The 13,998-nt window shown below is 51.1% G+C and overlaps 5 protein-coding genes across 5 annotated transcripts; 3 read left to right on the top strand and 2 right to left on the bottom strand.

The window, feature by feature from the left end:
* Positions 1–4,232: 4,232 nt before the first annotated feature.
* sclB (putative C6 transcription factor) lies at positions 4,233–5,642 on the top strand (the record flags this gene model as incomplete). The annotated part of the gene is made up of 1 exon (XM_043281274.1): positions 4,233–5,642. One exon carries the CDS (start codon positions 4,233–4,235, stop codon positions 5,640–5,642), a length of 1,410 nt encoding a protein of 469 aa, XP_043138770.1.
* Positions 5,643–6,467: 825 nt separating this feature from the next.
* On the bottom strand, positions 6,468–8,313 carry ACHE_60135A (amino acid permease; the record flags this gene model as incomplete). Its single annotated transcript, XM_043281276.1, has 5 exons — positions 6,468–7,407; positions 7,458–7,606; positions 7,651–7,692; positions 7,740–7,941; positions 7,991–8,313. 5 exons carry the CDS (start codon positions 8,311–8,313, stop codon positions 6,468–6,470), a joined length of 1,656 nt encoding a protein of 551 aa, XP_043138771.1.
* A 710-nt stretch (positions 8,314–9,023) lies between these two features.
* On the bottom strand, positions 9,024–11,435 carry dbp4 (RNA-dependent ATPase HCA4; the record flags this gene model as incomplete). The annotated part of the gene is made up of 1 exon (XM_043281277.1): positions 9,024–11,435. The coding sequence occupies one exon, from the start codon at positions 11,433–11,435 to the stop codon at positions 9,024–9,026; it is 2,412 nt and encodes an 803-aa protein (XP_043138772.1).
* A 242-nt stretch (positions 11,436–11,677) lies between these two features.
* Positions 11,678–12,442, top strand: ACHE_60137S (uncharacterized protein; the record flags this gene model as incomplete). The annotated part of the gene is made up of 3 exons (XM_043281278.1): positions 11,678–11,740; positions 11,804–11,847; positions 11,905–12,442. The coding sequence occupies 3 exons, from the start codon at positions 11,678–11,680 to the stop codon at positions 12,440–12,442; spliced, it is 645 nt and encodes a 214-aa protein (XP_043138773.1).
* Positions 12,443–12,885: 443 nt separating this feature from the next.
* ACHE_60138S (FAD synthase) lies at positions 12,886–13,815 on the top strand (the record flags this gene model as incomplete). The annotated part of the gene is made up of 1 exon (XM_043281279.1): positions 12,886–13,815. The coding sequence occupies one exon, from the start codon at positions 12,886–12,888 to the stop codon at positions 13,813–13,815; it is 930 nt and encodes a 309-aa protein (XP_043138774.1).
* Between the last annotated feature and the right edge of the window lie 183 nt (positions 13,816–13,998).

The following is a 13,998-nucleotide window of genomic DNA, read 5'->3' on the forward strand; positions in this document are numbered from 1 at the left end:
CGATGAGGTTAGGGAGTGCTAAACCGGTTTAGGAAGGCTTCAGTATTCTGTACGGAGGACTCTGTATGCTCTGTTCTCCCTTGCGCAGAAAGAAAGAAAAGAAACCACCGCAATGGTTGGCACCGGCTACAGCCAGCCATGGATATTGGGCATGTGGATGCATGACGATCTTCAGCTCCAACTCTCTGCAGAAAGGTTGGCATCCAACGCATGATGACTTGACCGACAGACTTGGCAGAGCAAAAAGTCAGCAAGATTGTTTAATTATTTCTTACCGCGGTGATGATCGGAGAATCTCGCTTTCTTTCTCCTTCAGCATTCTGCTACATGTATAGAAGACGGAAAAAATGAAGAAAAGGACGTTAATGACAAGACAAGACAATTTTCCGAAAGACTCGGCGTAAACCGATTGAATCAGGAGTATTACCAATGACATTCATCCCGCGAAATTCTTACAAAACATGATTTACGTGCACTGGACTCCTAATGCACACGGCAGCCATGAGGAGGATTGCTCGACGGACCGTTGACCCTTAGCTCTAGCGAACCCGTCACTCAATTCATTATTGTTGATCGCTGTGGCCCTTCCGCTCGATCAGCTCCATTGCTCCGTGCTTCGCCAGTGGATTGTGGATCTTATCAGGCGGCCCGAATGGGTTATTGTGCAATAGTCGGAAAAAAGAGTCTTTTCTCTCCTCCCATGAAATTTCGCGATTTCTGACAATAATGTCCGGAAGGAGCTAGGGAGGAGAATTCAACCGGTAATCGGAGTCAGCTTAACCAGTGGGTGATCATGGTCCCCTCTCTCCGGAAGATCACAACGCCAGAAATTTTCCTACCGTCTCAATTTCCCATTTTTGCCCCCCTTTTGCATCATGAGCCCAATGATGAGCGTACGGAGTATGTAGTCTACCACCAGGGAGAAAGACCCTTCTTACGGAGTACACCGTTGAATCTGACAACGGCGAACGGTGCAACTCAAAACTCATGTGACACCAAGTGATCCGGACTAAGCGCCTGCAGCTGTCGGATCCCTCTGGATTTGACACTGATTTGGAATCCTACTGTACCATGCCTAAACCGGCTTTACGCTGTGGAGGCTTTGCTGGGACCCATGAAGCTCTGCGTCTCATTTTCATCACTGTGTTTTTTTTTTTTTTGTTTTTTGCTAATTTTTCCGAAGACCTTTTACCCAGGCCGTTGGATTTAGGGACTTGATACCCTGTAAATGATGCGATTGCGGTACGGTACATCGGAATACCAGCAAGTACAAAGATGCTCAGGCAGACCAACCCGGCAGTGCTACAATATGGTGGGTCGTTCTCAGCAACGCACCACGGAACCGCTGCGGAGAAATAAAATGGTCTTGCTCGGCCGATTATCATCGTCCTGGCGTCACAGTCACACAAAAACTCTCTCCAATCCACCTGTCGGGCAGCGTCTTTTGGGGTGATTAATGTATTATTGACTCGACAAATCTTGAGGTGGGAAGACGCCGAAGTGAGTCTTAGGGGGCTGATCATAGGGGACCCATGCCCCTGGGTCTCCCTATTGTTTGTCCCTCCGAGAGTGACATATGTACCCAGCGTCCCATATTTTTCACGGCCATGCTTCGGAAAAAGGAATCAGATCGTCAAAACCTTCATGTCATTCCTTCGAGTGTACCCGTAGACAGCGTGGTTACGAAGTAGAAGTCACCACAGACCCGCATGGAATGGAGAGCCGCATATTGAGCAAAGCAATTTGGGGGGACAAAGGACAACGAGTTTCCGAGTGACCGGGAGAGCTGCGATGCTGCATCCTATTGCAACAGAATCCGGACAAAGATACACGCAACCCTCCAATTCTCCAACAAAAAAAAAAAAAAAACGAGGGGAAGCGCTCCAATCAGAATGTTCCGAGACCAGGAGTTCGCTGCTGATTGAAGGGATTCAAGGAAAATCCAAGAAAATTAAGCATATGCTTTAGAGCAACAGTCTATGGACCGAACCATTCAAATTCTCACTCATGACGAGTGGATATCACTCGGGTCTGAATGGTTTGAATAGGGAGAAACTCCAGGATATTATTATTATTATTGTTCCCTGGTCGAAGTATGCCCGGTGACCTGTGACGAGAGAATTAAATGGCGAAGGGTTAAAAAAAAAAAAAAGTAATGCTCCTATTTCACCAGATCACCCAGGAATGCTCATCCTTGCCGAGGAACTATTGCCAATGGCCGGCGGGCGCCGGCGTCGATCCGTGTCTCTCGCCTTGCTTCAAGCAGTTCTTCCTCCCCCCCGTCTAGCTCTCCTGATTTGCTGATTTGCTCTCCATGCGGACTTGCTTCATGTCACCATCCTAATTGAGACCGCCTGCATAGTAGACGGGGTACGGAGTACAGAGAGATACTGTACGCATGTAATCCTTCCACCGTGGAGGTGGGTGTGCTTGCTGTGGCCTCCGTCTCCGTCTCCATAATCCAAGTCAAATACATACGGACCTCTTTACTATACAGTATTATGGCCCGGGCTTTTCTTTCTATTTTTCTTCTAGCCCCTCTCCCTTTTCATCTACTAGTCCACTTTTTGCGACGGGTATCATTAATATTAACTTGGACCGTGCCATTCATCCGAATCGGTCATTCTCCAATGCCGGAAGACTACTACTTACTCTGTACGGAGCACTACTGAAGGGGAAAAGTGAGCATTACAGAATAATTCAGGAAAAAGAAAATAATACATTTTTTCTACTTTTTCTTTTTCTCAAAATTATACTATTTGGCGATCCCTCAACGAACCCACTTCCGGTATGGAACCGTCTGAAGATCGAGCTTATTGGACTGGGTCCCCGGAGGATTGGAGGCATTCTGACTCCTCCTATTCATCCACTTACAGAGGACAGCAGGAAAAGGTAGACGGGAGAAAAAGTAGTTTCGCATAAGCTACAATACAACAGCCGTACTTCCTGAATGGACCAAGGAGGAGGAGGAGGAGGGGAGGATCCCCATTCGAGATCTGCCCGGATGGAGATCAAGTCTATCGGTTGCTAGTCGCAGTGACTTTGGCCACTTACTCCTCTTATACTTTAAACTTAGCATTTGTCCGTTCTACTGGAAATGGATGTATGACCATCCATTTGCCTTTCCCCTCCCTTCTCGACCTTGCTCGTTTTTGCTGCAGGTATAAGCGTTGTCGATAACCTGCAAGACGACAGCTGACATTGCCAGAGGCCAACACTGTGCCGGAGATCCTCCCTTTTCTTATCCTCTTTCCTTGTCGCATATCCTAAAGATATACCGACCACCGGGCTCTTGCTTAAGGAAAGAGAGACAGACCAATCTCTCCGATTACTTCCGGCTTTTCTTTTGCTCTATATTATCATTTTAATTTCCTCTTTTTAGGAAAATCATAAAATAAGGTCTCTCGTGCCACCGATATCCTGCGCCTCCCGGTATAGTTCACCGTTTTTTTTTTGCTCTTTGGCTGCATTCTGCGCATACAGAGTTGGACGTGTTCGCCTATAAAGACAATTAACGTGCATTTATTTCGCTTCGAGAAGGTAAGGTATACCGTCCTTTTTGGGGACGTAAGGTCTTTTTTTTTTTCTTTAATTATTCGTGCTTCTTTTATTATCTTCCACTACTGGTCTGCACTCTGCGCTGTCTCTTCCCTAGCTCCATTGATCGCCCTGTGCTGCAATAAATCGACGCCGGCATGGAGGTCATCGGAGCTCCAGATAGGGAAAATAGTGCATACATAGTCATTATATACTGTCATCCTGATCCGGGGGCGTCTGGCCGCTGACCGACGGACCCTTCCTTATGTGACTGCTCCAATCGTGGATCTTCAGACTGACATATATTATAAGCTCCTTTAGTCTCCTCGATTCCGAAGCATCAGGATAGAAAACTCTCGATTTATTGACGGGAGGAACTTGAGAATTACTTGCCAAATACGGAGACATTTCGCTGCGAGGGCCGGATATGCTGTGACTGTCCTTCCTGTCAGCATCTTGTGAACTCACACATCCCTTCTTCTCCTCGCTTCGTGTCAAGTCAAAAGTGTCTCGTTTATTCTCCTGTGCTCTGCTGCCAGATGCAATCCTTAATTCTCCCGCCTGCCCCCTTCGTCACGACGCCCCAGTTCGGACTGCCCAGGTTTGATTCGAGCCCGGAGAGGTTCCCGTTGGATCGATCTTGTTCAACTCATGCTCGAGGGTACAGCCCTCGGGCCCTTCCACTGCCTCGCCCTATGTCCGGCTCGGTTGGTGGTGACGATCCGTTGGATATCTCGGGCCATGCAAGACGTTCGGGACATCCAGAGCTTCCTCAGCCGTTGATCACGACCACGGGTGTGTCGGGTGCTATGACTGCGTCGACCCAGGAGCATACACAGCCGCCACTTGCTTACCATGATCCGTCAGCTCCAAGATGGCCGCCGTCGTTTGGTCCGCAAGGCGTTTCGCAGCCAGAAGTGTCGTATCCGCCTCCTGTCATCCCGACTACTACCTCGCCAGGATCAGCGTCGAGAAATCTGACCCAGAAACCGACCAGGCGTACAAAGGCTCATGTGGCATCTGCGTGTGTCAATTGCAAAAAGAAGCACTTGGGTTGTGATTCGGCACGGCCGTGCCGACGATGCGTTCTGTCTGGCAAATCCTCGACATGCGTTGACGTTACGCACAAGAAACGAGGACGGCCGCCGCTCAAGGCAGAGGAGGCTTCTCTGAGACCGTATAGCACGCGGTTCGACCAGTCTGCATCAGGGGACCAGGCTTCGCAGACCAGGCGTACCCTACACAGAACCACTGGTTCTCGCGAGATCCGACCCGTGACGGACCTGCAAATGCCTGCACATCCAGGATCAATGGGACTGCCGCCGCAGAGATGGTCGACCTCGATGTTCACTCCTCAAGCGGTTGATCCTGCGTTGACAATGCCCGGAAACCCGGGACACAGGAGGTTCTCTTCCGCGGGATCGATACAGCCGTTGGGAGCAGCAGCTCCTCCGCCACCGGGATACGTCCCTATGGCTGGACCCATTAGTCCCGTTTTCGGAGGAAGCCGCATGCCCCCAGTCATGGGAAGACCGCCATCGTCCTATGCGAATCAGCCCTTCCAACCGCAAACCACCTCCTCGCCGACATACCAACCCGTCTACGGCGGCTCGCCGTACATGAGTCGCCAGCCCATGGGCGAATCACCCCTCTCGCGAGACCCCCAAGAGTCCTACCTGGAGTCCCCAGTCAGACTCCCTCCGATCTACCCCCCGATGCCAAGCGCTGGCGCAAGCCCCCCAGCTCAGAGCCAGGGCCACCGACTGAGCGACCCCTTTCCATCTAACTGGTCCCCACGCACCCGCGAGGAACTCCCTCCCCCAATGGTCCAACACCACCCGAGCATCATGGACCCTGTCTCGCCTCACACGCAGACCCACCACTACCATCCTGCTCCTACCGACTTCAACTTCCCTCATCAGCAGGCTCTCCCGCGACCGCCAGAGTCCGTTACCCCCGCGCACCGGCACTCGGTCCACTTGCCTTCGTCCAGCACACATGCACAAGCAAGGGATGAGCCGCAGTCCGGGGCGGAGGGCGAAAGTGGCGATGGAAGGCCCACCAAGCGTCGCAAGATGGCCTTGGATGATATGGTCAATGATTAAGCCCATCTCGCTGTTGGGTGTTGTTCGTTGACAATTTGCATTCTTCACCGCTCCGCTTGATGATCGGGGCTACAGAGGATTTATTTTTGTAGCTGGATCTACAGCTGTAGATGGTTTTAATGTCCCTCTTTTCTTTTTTCTATTTCTATTTCTGTTTGCTTGTTTTCGTCATGGTTGTCATGATCTGCACTAACACTATCTTTACACTCGACTCGATTTCTCTCCACTGCTGGATGTGAGGTGTCCACCATAATTTCCTTTGTGATCTCTTCCCTTTGTCTACTCTCTTCTATTTCCTTTGTTTGACCATGGCCGATCTCTCATTCTCATTTCCTTACGGTTTATCTCTCATATTACCGTGACATGACCTCAACCACCTCACATCACCCGCATCCAGCATACCTCTCTCAACCTCCCCTCCTATATCTATGTCACCTGCTCGCGCTTGCTCGCTTAGGATACCCAATGACTCATTATTTCTGGGAATTGCGTTGAACTTTACTTTCGACTCGTTTTATTATGGCTATTGGCATTACGGAGTCATCGGGGTGGTGTTGGCACCGACGGCGTTGGGTTGACGTCCATTCGTTTTTGGTTTACTTGTTCGTTTCCTTTCCTGCGTTTCTTCGATTCTGCGCTCTTTGATTGATGCATTTGCTCTGTCTGCTCTTATCTAGCATTTACGTTTGGAGATGTTTTTGTAAAGATATGTGTATATGGTATACATGCTGGGATATAGGTTAGACTTGTCATCGTGTTTAATATCAGTGATTTTAGAAGTATCTTGCTGAGTCTATATTATGGTTGGGGATAGCTTGGGGTATATTAGAAGAACAGCCACATCCCTACCCTCTTCATCTGCGTTGCTATTTTGCCTCCCCTCTCCCCTCCACCAAAGCGCCTCCATACACCCGTACTACCCTGCTGCACATCCTGCTCTTCTCCATCTCCCTCACCTTGGCCCAAATCATACCGATCCGTAACCAAATCCATAACCCCCCGCCTAACAAACTTCGTCCGCTTAAACACTTTCCAAACCAAGAACATCCCCAGCATAATCGGAATCTCCACATAAAACGACACAAAATCAACAACCTTGAACCGCGGACTAAAGCAACTCCACCCCTGCACTAATATAAGCACGATATTCAGCCCCGCGGCTATAATAGGACCGTACGGATACGTCCAGTTCTTGAAGGGTAAGAGATGTTCGAGATTCTGGTGCTTGATAGCGGAGCGGAAGCGGAGCGAGGATATGCAAATGCACACCCAGGAGAGTTGGTTTGAGACGCCGACGATATTCTGCAGCCACGACCAGAGTTGCCCCGCACCGATGTAGCTTGCTCCGAAGCAGAGGCCACTGATTACGGATGTTGAGAGGACTGCTACCCAGGGGACTTGGAAGCGGTTGAGGGGGCCGAAGAAGCGAGGGGCATAGCCGTCCACGGCTAGGGAGTAGAGGAGGCGGGAGCCTGCGAAGAGTGCGTGGTTTGCTGCGGATATGGCGCTGGTCATGAGCACGGCGTTGATGAAGCTTCCTGCGACGGCGGAGCCGGCTTGCGTGAAGATGATTGTGAAGGGGCTGGTGGCGGTTTTGCCGTTGGCGAGGCCGGGGTAGGTGTAGGGGACGTTTAGGGAAATGATGATGATGGAGACGATGTAGAAGAGGATGATGCGCCAAAAGACGTTGCGGACAACCCGGGGGAGGTTCTTGGAAGGGTCCTTTGTCTCTCCGGCTGTGATGGCGATGGATTCGGTACCGCCGCTGAGAGTGTCGGTCAAATTGACACCAGTATGCGGGACAGAGGGACTCACTAGGCAAAAGAGGCCGTGACAAAAACCGATGCAAAGCCACCAATTCCACCGACAAAGGGGGCATCACCAGTATAGAAGAACTTATCGCCAATGTATCTGTGATCTGTGTTACCGCCACAATTGACGGCGATTCCGAGAATGATAAAAATCTACTTGCGTTAGATCCATCCGTCTAATAGGAAGGCTGACATACCACAATAGTCACGACTTTGAGTAAACTAAGCCAATACTCGACCTGTTGCAGTTAGCTTTGTCCTGCCAACTCAGAGATGAGAGACCTACCTCTCCATAAACCTTGACAGACAAGATATTCAACGCAATAACAACCACGAGGAATATCAAGCTAATAGCCCAGCCCGGAAAATTCTCCGTCCAGAACTCAAGTAACAGCTGTAGCGATATAACATCCGACGCCGTCGACACAGCATCATTAAACCAGTAGTTCCACGTCAACGCAAATCCAAGCGCATCGTCAACGAACCGCCTAGCATGGTTAGCTTGGTCTTTCTCCTATCGTATAGCAGAGAGCTCACCCCGCAAAAGTACAAAAAGACCCCGCAACCGGAACAAAAGCCGCCATCTCACCCAGGCACAGCATCGTCGTGAAGACAATTCCTCCGCATATAGCGTATGCAATCAGCATCGATGCCGGTCCACCGGTCGCCAATGCCTTGCCCGTTCCTAGAAACAAGCCAGTTCCTATGGTCCCTCCGATAGCGATCATCTGCACCTGGCGCGCCGACAAATTGCGAGCCAGCTTATCTGCACTGACATGATTGCTGGGATTGTGGAGATCTGGAGAAATCTCCGCCGCCCTAGGACCGGAGGACTGTTTTTCGACGTCGCGGACTGTCATGTTGGCAGATGATTGGGGGTGATACGGTGTCAATGGATCGCGTACAGACCCTGACAATCATATTAAGCCTGTCAATTGAAGAAATTTCAAGAAGTGCCGCGCTAAAGATAGTAGTGGTGGTTGACAGCGATGGTGTCAGATCCGGTGGGGATGAGGAGATCGTGATTCGGGAAGGAAAGCATGTGACTGGCTGTTTGGTTCCCTGTCAGCTCTTGAGAACGGACAGTTCCGACTGAGGTGATTATGAAGGACCCTTAATTGTGATCAGCCATAAATAGAGGGAAGTCGAGCTAGGGCTATGAGTAGAGGACATACATATCTGCCTGTACCACGGTTCACAACAGCGGCATCGACATATGCAGGTACAAGTAACTTGGCTTCGGTATAGATCACCCAGCATCTACTATGATCCTTCAGCTATATCAGATCCCCTACTGCCGGTCAAGGGTCCAAAAGACTGGCCAATCGGAGAACAGTCCGTGATCTAATCTGACCTTGTCCTGATCAGGTCCACCTTCCTCATTTGGATTGTATAGTGCATACACTGGGTGCTGGTCGAAAAGGGTGAATGAATTATTTTATCTATGTACAATGCTATAAAAAAATCAATGCTGAAATAACCTTTTTCGCTCGAACAAATAGAAAACATTCGACATCGACGTGAACAAAGTATATGAAATAACCAAAAACCGCACAATATACACCACAAATCACCCCAGCAATCCACTGGCAAGCGATTCCAAATCCTCCAGTGTCTCGATCTTCTCGGGCGCTGCCTTCTTGTCGGACTTCTTGCTCTTCTTCGGCCGTGGCTCTTCTTCCTCGCTCTCGGACTCGGCAAACTGCACGCGCTTCTTGCTTGGGCGCTTCTCCTTCTCTTCCTGCGCGTCCTGATCTCTGTCGTCGCCGCTGTAGCCACCGAGATCTTCCATCGGAACGAAAGGCAGCTGCACACCAGTCTCGACGCCCATCTCCTCCGCCTCGAGTTCGCGCTCGCGAGCCTTGCGCTTCTCCTTCTTCTCACGCTTCTTCTGCTTCGCCAGTTCCTTGTCTTCGACATCTGCCTGTCTTGTACGCTCTGCTTCCTCCGCAAGGAACTTGGCCATTTGGTCCTTGGCGTCGCCGCGGGCCTGGAAGTCCTTCTCGTCTTCCATTTCGTAGAGTTCGTGCGCGTTGCCTTCATCGTCGTAGACGAGCTTTGTGCCCTTGCCCTTGAACTTGAGGAGTTTCTTCTTGGATTGGAGGAGTCTCTCGCGGCGTTTCGAGTCGATGACGAGGGCATTCTCGTCGCGGCCGTCGACGTGGACCACATTGACGTCCCTGCTTTTTCCTTCCTCTTCATTGTCGGAGCCGACATCCAGATCCTTGTCGCCGGCTTCGAAGCGGCGCTTGACGGAGAGGAAATCGTCGTCTTCGTCAGCGTCAGCGGTAGCAGACTTCTCACCAACAGCCGTGCCGTCATCGTTGATGAGCTTCGAGTAGTGGCCCGCCAGAACGTCCTGGTTGCGACGCTCGAACATCCGGTCGTACTTGGTCCGTACTTGCTGTTCGTCCTTCTTCTTCTGCTTCTTCTCTCCGCCTTCGTCTTTGGAGTCCTCGTCGCTGGACAGGTTGTTGAGGCCTCGTGGGGCATTCTTGCGGTCCTTGGTATCGTCTCCTTTGATGAACTTGATACGCGGTGCTCCGGGTAGACCCATGCTGCCTGCAAATTCCTCCAGCGGAAGCTCCTTTAGCTTGAACACTTCCTTGTCTTTTTGCAGGTGGATCGATTTTACGTAGGCAATGAACGCCTTCTGGCCCAAGTACTTCAGCTCTGGGTCCTTGAAACACATGTTTTGTAGTTGATCCTTGATGCTCTGTTGCTTGTTGGCTTTGACGTTGATCCGCTCCACCTTCACCTTCTTCTGCTCGAGTCGCTTCAACATGCCCGCTTCCTCACTAGGCTCCAAGAACATCACCGCGCGACCATCGCGCTCGTACCGTGCAGTCCGTCCAACACGGTGAATATACGTATCAGAGTCCTCCGGACAATCCAACTGAATGACCCAATCCACAGCTGGGAAATCCAACCCACGCGCCGCAATATCCGTAGCGAACAAAACAGCCTCCTGCGCTTGCGCGAACTTGGTCATAATATCCAATCGTCCTCCCTGCTTCTGCCGACCATGAAGGTGCATCAACGGAACACCAGGTTGAAGATGCCGGAAGGCCTCGTAGACAAACCGCACCTGTTTCCCTGCCGACATGAACACAATCGTCTTTGTTTTCAAATTACTTCGGATAAAACTCCACAGAATATCCAGCTTCTGCGGGAGCGGTGTAACGACGTAGTACTGCTGAAGCGTTGAGGGCGTAGCAGAAGCGGCCGCTTCGTGAACAGCCACATACTCGGGGTCCTGGAGACTCAAACGCGCCAGATCCGAAACCTTTCTCGTCTGCGTCGCACTGAAAAGCATCGTCTGTCGCTCCTTGGGGATATGTTCGATGATCGCGTCCACCGTGCGCTGGAAACCCATGTCCAAGATACGATCCGCCTCATCCATCACAAGCATCTGCAAATTGAATGTATCAAACAACGCCGTCTGATCCAAGTGCTGTAACATCCGACCCGGCGTGCACACGAGAATATTCATCCGCCCCAATCGCTCCTGTTCCTCCCGCAGACTCTTCCCTCCGATAACCAAGCCCGCTGAAAACGCATGGAACCGTCCAACCTTGCGAAGCACCTCGAAAATCTGAATCGCCAATTCGCGAGTCGGCGACAGAATCAACGCGCCCAATCCATCGTGATCTGTCCATTTCCTGCGATATAGGTTCTCGAGGACGGGGACGAGGAACGCAAGCGTCTTGCCGCTACCGGTCTTTGCGGCGCCCAGAATATCCCGACCCTTGAGCGCATGGGTAATCGCACGAGATTGGATATCTGTAAGCGTCTTGTAATGCGAAGCAGCCAGTCCGGAGGCCGTAGGTTCAGAGAGAGGGAGATCAGAGAAGGTCTTGAACGATTCTTTGATGTCGAGTTCTTCGACTCGCTGCACAAGTGACGACAGCTCTTCCTGTCCGCGCTTGCGCTTCAGCGACTTATCCTTTTGCTGTGGCTTTTTGAGCTTCCCGGGAGCCATGGTAGAAACTCTGCCGTGCTCTTTTCGACGTCTTCTGTATTTGGAGAAAAAGTTAAGATAAAGTTGAATATTCCATCTGCGGGCGGTGAAGCAATTTTTTCGACCGCCCACCTGCTGACTCAGTTCCCGATAAGATTGGCGCGCTTCGGCGCTTATCTGTGCTTTCTCTGCCAACGCTGCAGACTCCAACGTTTCGTTTGGTCTGATTTTGGAGTTCTACATTTCAGAAAGCTATTGACAAGATGCCTGATGAGGAGCAAGATGCATTGGATGCGCTGGAGAAGGAAGCGTCGGACTTTACAAAGGTATGCACTGGAGATACCCGTGGTGTTATTCCGCCAGGAACCATCAACTGACAATGACTACAGGACGCAGAGATTGATCGCATTCGCAAGGCATTCCAACTAGACGCGTAAGTGCTGTATCTACGGTTTACTTCGTTCGCTGCTAATAATATCGACCTGATCAGATACGCGGTCCTAGACCTCCAACCTGGAGTCCCCGAATCCGACATCAAAATCCAATACCGCAAAAAGTCCCTCCTCATTCACCCCGATAAAACCAAGAACCCTGCTGCGCCGGATGCCTTCGATCGTCTCAAGAAAGCGCAGACTGCGTTGCTGGAAGAGAAATCACGCACGTACCTGGACGAATGTATCGCCGACGCGCGACGACTTCTCATCCGCGAGCACAAATACACCCTCGACTCCCCGGAGTTAAAGACCGACGAATTCAAGAAGGAATGGCGACAGAAGACGGTCCACGTGCTGTTGGAAGAAGAAGCGCGACGCCGGCGACAGGCTAAGGCGAAGCTCCAGGAAGAAGGGCGAGAGCGGCGCAAGGAAGAAGAGGAGATTGAGGAGCGGAAACGGAAACGCGATTCAGATAAGGCTTGGGAAGATACGCGGGAGGAGCGAATATCGACTTGGCGAGATTGGCAAAAAGGGCGGAAGAAGGGTGAAGACGGAGAGGGCAAGAAGAAGAAAAAGTTGAAAGTGCTTGGATAATTGACTGCCTATATCCCTAGTAGCGACTCGGCGTTGGTGTTTTTTGAATGATAACTACAAGCGTTATACTTACCTCTGCTATTTGCTATCTGGTAGAATACCCTAAAGAGTAATCCTCGGCCGCGGCGCTGATTTCACGGGATGCGGGGCTAACGGCGGCTTCGGCGCCCAGAAGATTCTCTCGCAAAGAAACCTGTCATCCTGCTTTCGCTGCGATTCTCCCTTATCTGCCTTTGTCTCGGAATTCTTTCCTGGTTAATCTGCTTAACTCACTCTCTCATGTTGCTGCTATAGAATTGATCCTATCCTCTCTCTCTCCCCCCTCCTCGTCCGCCTCCATTGACAGATTCCATCACCGCCCTTGATCCTAACCTCCGAACAAAAGAAAAAGGAACCACATACAACCAGACAAGACACCAACCGGAATCCTGGAAAGAAACAGAATGACAGCAATCTCCAACCCCAGTACAGACAGCAACAGCAACAGCAACAGCACAGTGCTTCCCAACTCCAATGGCACCGCACATCTGAACCAACCACCTCAACAACCACAACCACAACCACATCTCCAATCCGAGAACTCGATACGAGACACACCCCAAAACCAAGAACTAAACCAGCAACCCCTCTCCACCGTAATCGCATCCCTCCATACCCGCATCCACTCCTTCCTCTCCGAATCCCATCCCCCCGACTCCCTCCTCACCGCGGTCCAGCGCCAAACCCGCACCTCTCTCGACGTCTTCGCAACAGCTCTCTCCCGTTACCCCCTTTCGCAACTCTCCCTCTCATATAACGGCGGGAAAGATTGTCTCGTGCTCCTAGTTCTCTTTCTCGCGAGTCTGCATCCGCATCCGCCTCCTGAAGAAGACGGGCTTGTCTCGATCCCCGCTATCTATGCACTACCGCCGGATCCTTTCCCGGATGTGGAGGAGTTTGTGAAGTCTTCGGCGAGGGAATATCATCTTTCGATTATCAAATACACGACTGATCCGCCGCGGACGACGCTGAGGTCGAGTTTTGAGGATTATTTGGCGTTGAATCCGGCTGTTAAGGCGATTTTTGTTGGGACTCGTCGTACGGACCCTCATGGCGCCAAGTTGACGCATTTCGATCGTACGGATAGAGGATGGCCCGACTTCGTCCGCATTCATCCCGTTATCGATTGGCACTACGCTGAGATCTGGTCTTTTATCCGTCATCTTGGTTTCGAGTACTGTTCTCTCTATGATCAGGGCTACACCAGTCTCGGTGGTACCACAGACACCTACCCCAATCCTAGATTATGTATCGACAGTCCGGAAGGGGCCACACGCTTCCGGCCTGCCTACGAATTAACTGAGGACTTGGAGGAACGGTTGGGCCGCAATTGACCACGGAGGCACCGTGATGAGCGGGATAAGGCTGTAGGCTAGATCGTTACCGAGTATGTTGGTATTGGTGTATCTAGTTGGGAGCGTTGCTGCTGGGTGGTTCGTTTTATATCGGGTGGAGTTAGAAGCATACCATGTTGACTAATTGCATTTCTTTTGGGGTACAACAGGAAAAACATACAT

The sequence above is a fragment of the Aspergillus chevalieri genome, chromosome 6 (assembly GCF_016861735.1).
Source record: "Aspergillus chevalieri M1 DNA, chromosome 6, nearly complete sequence".
Lineage (NCBI taxonomy): Eukaryota > Fungi > Ascomycota > Eurotiomycetes > Eurotiales > Aspergillaceae > Aspergillus > Aspergillus chevalieri.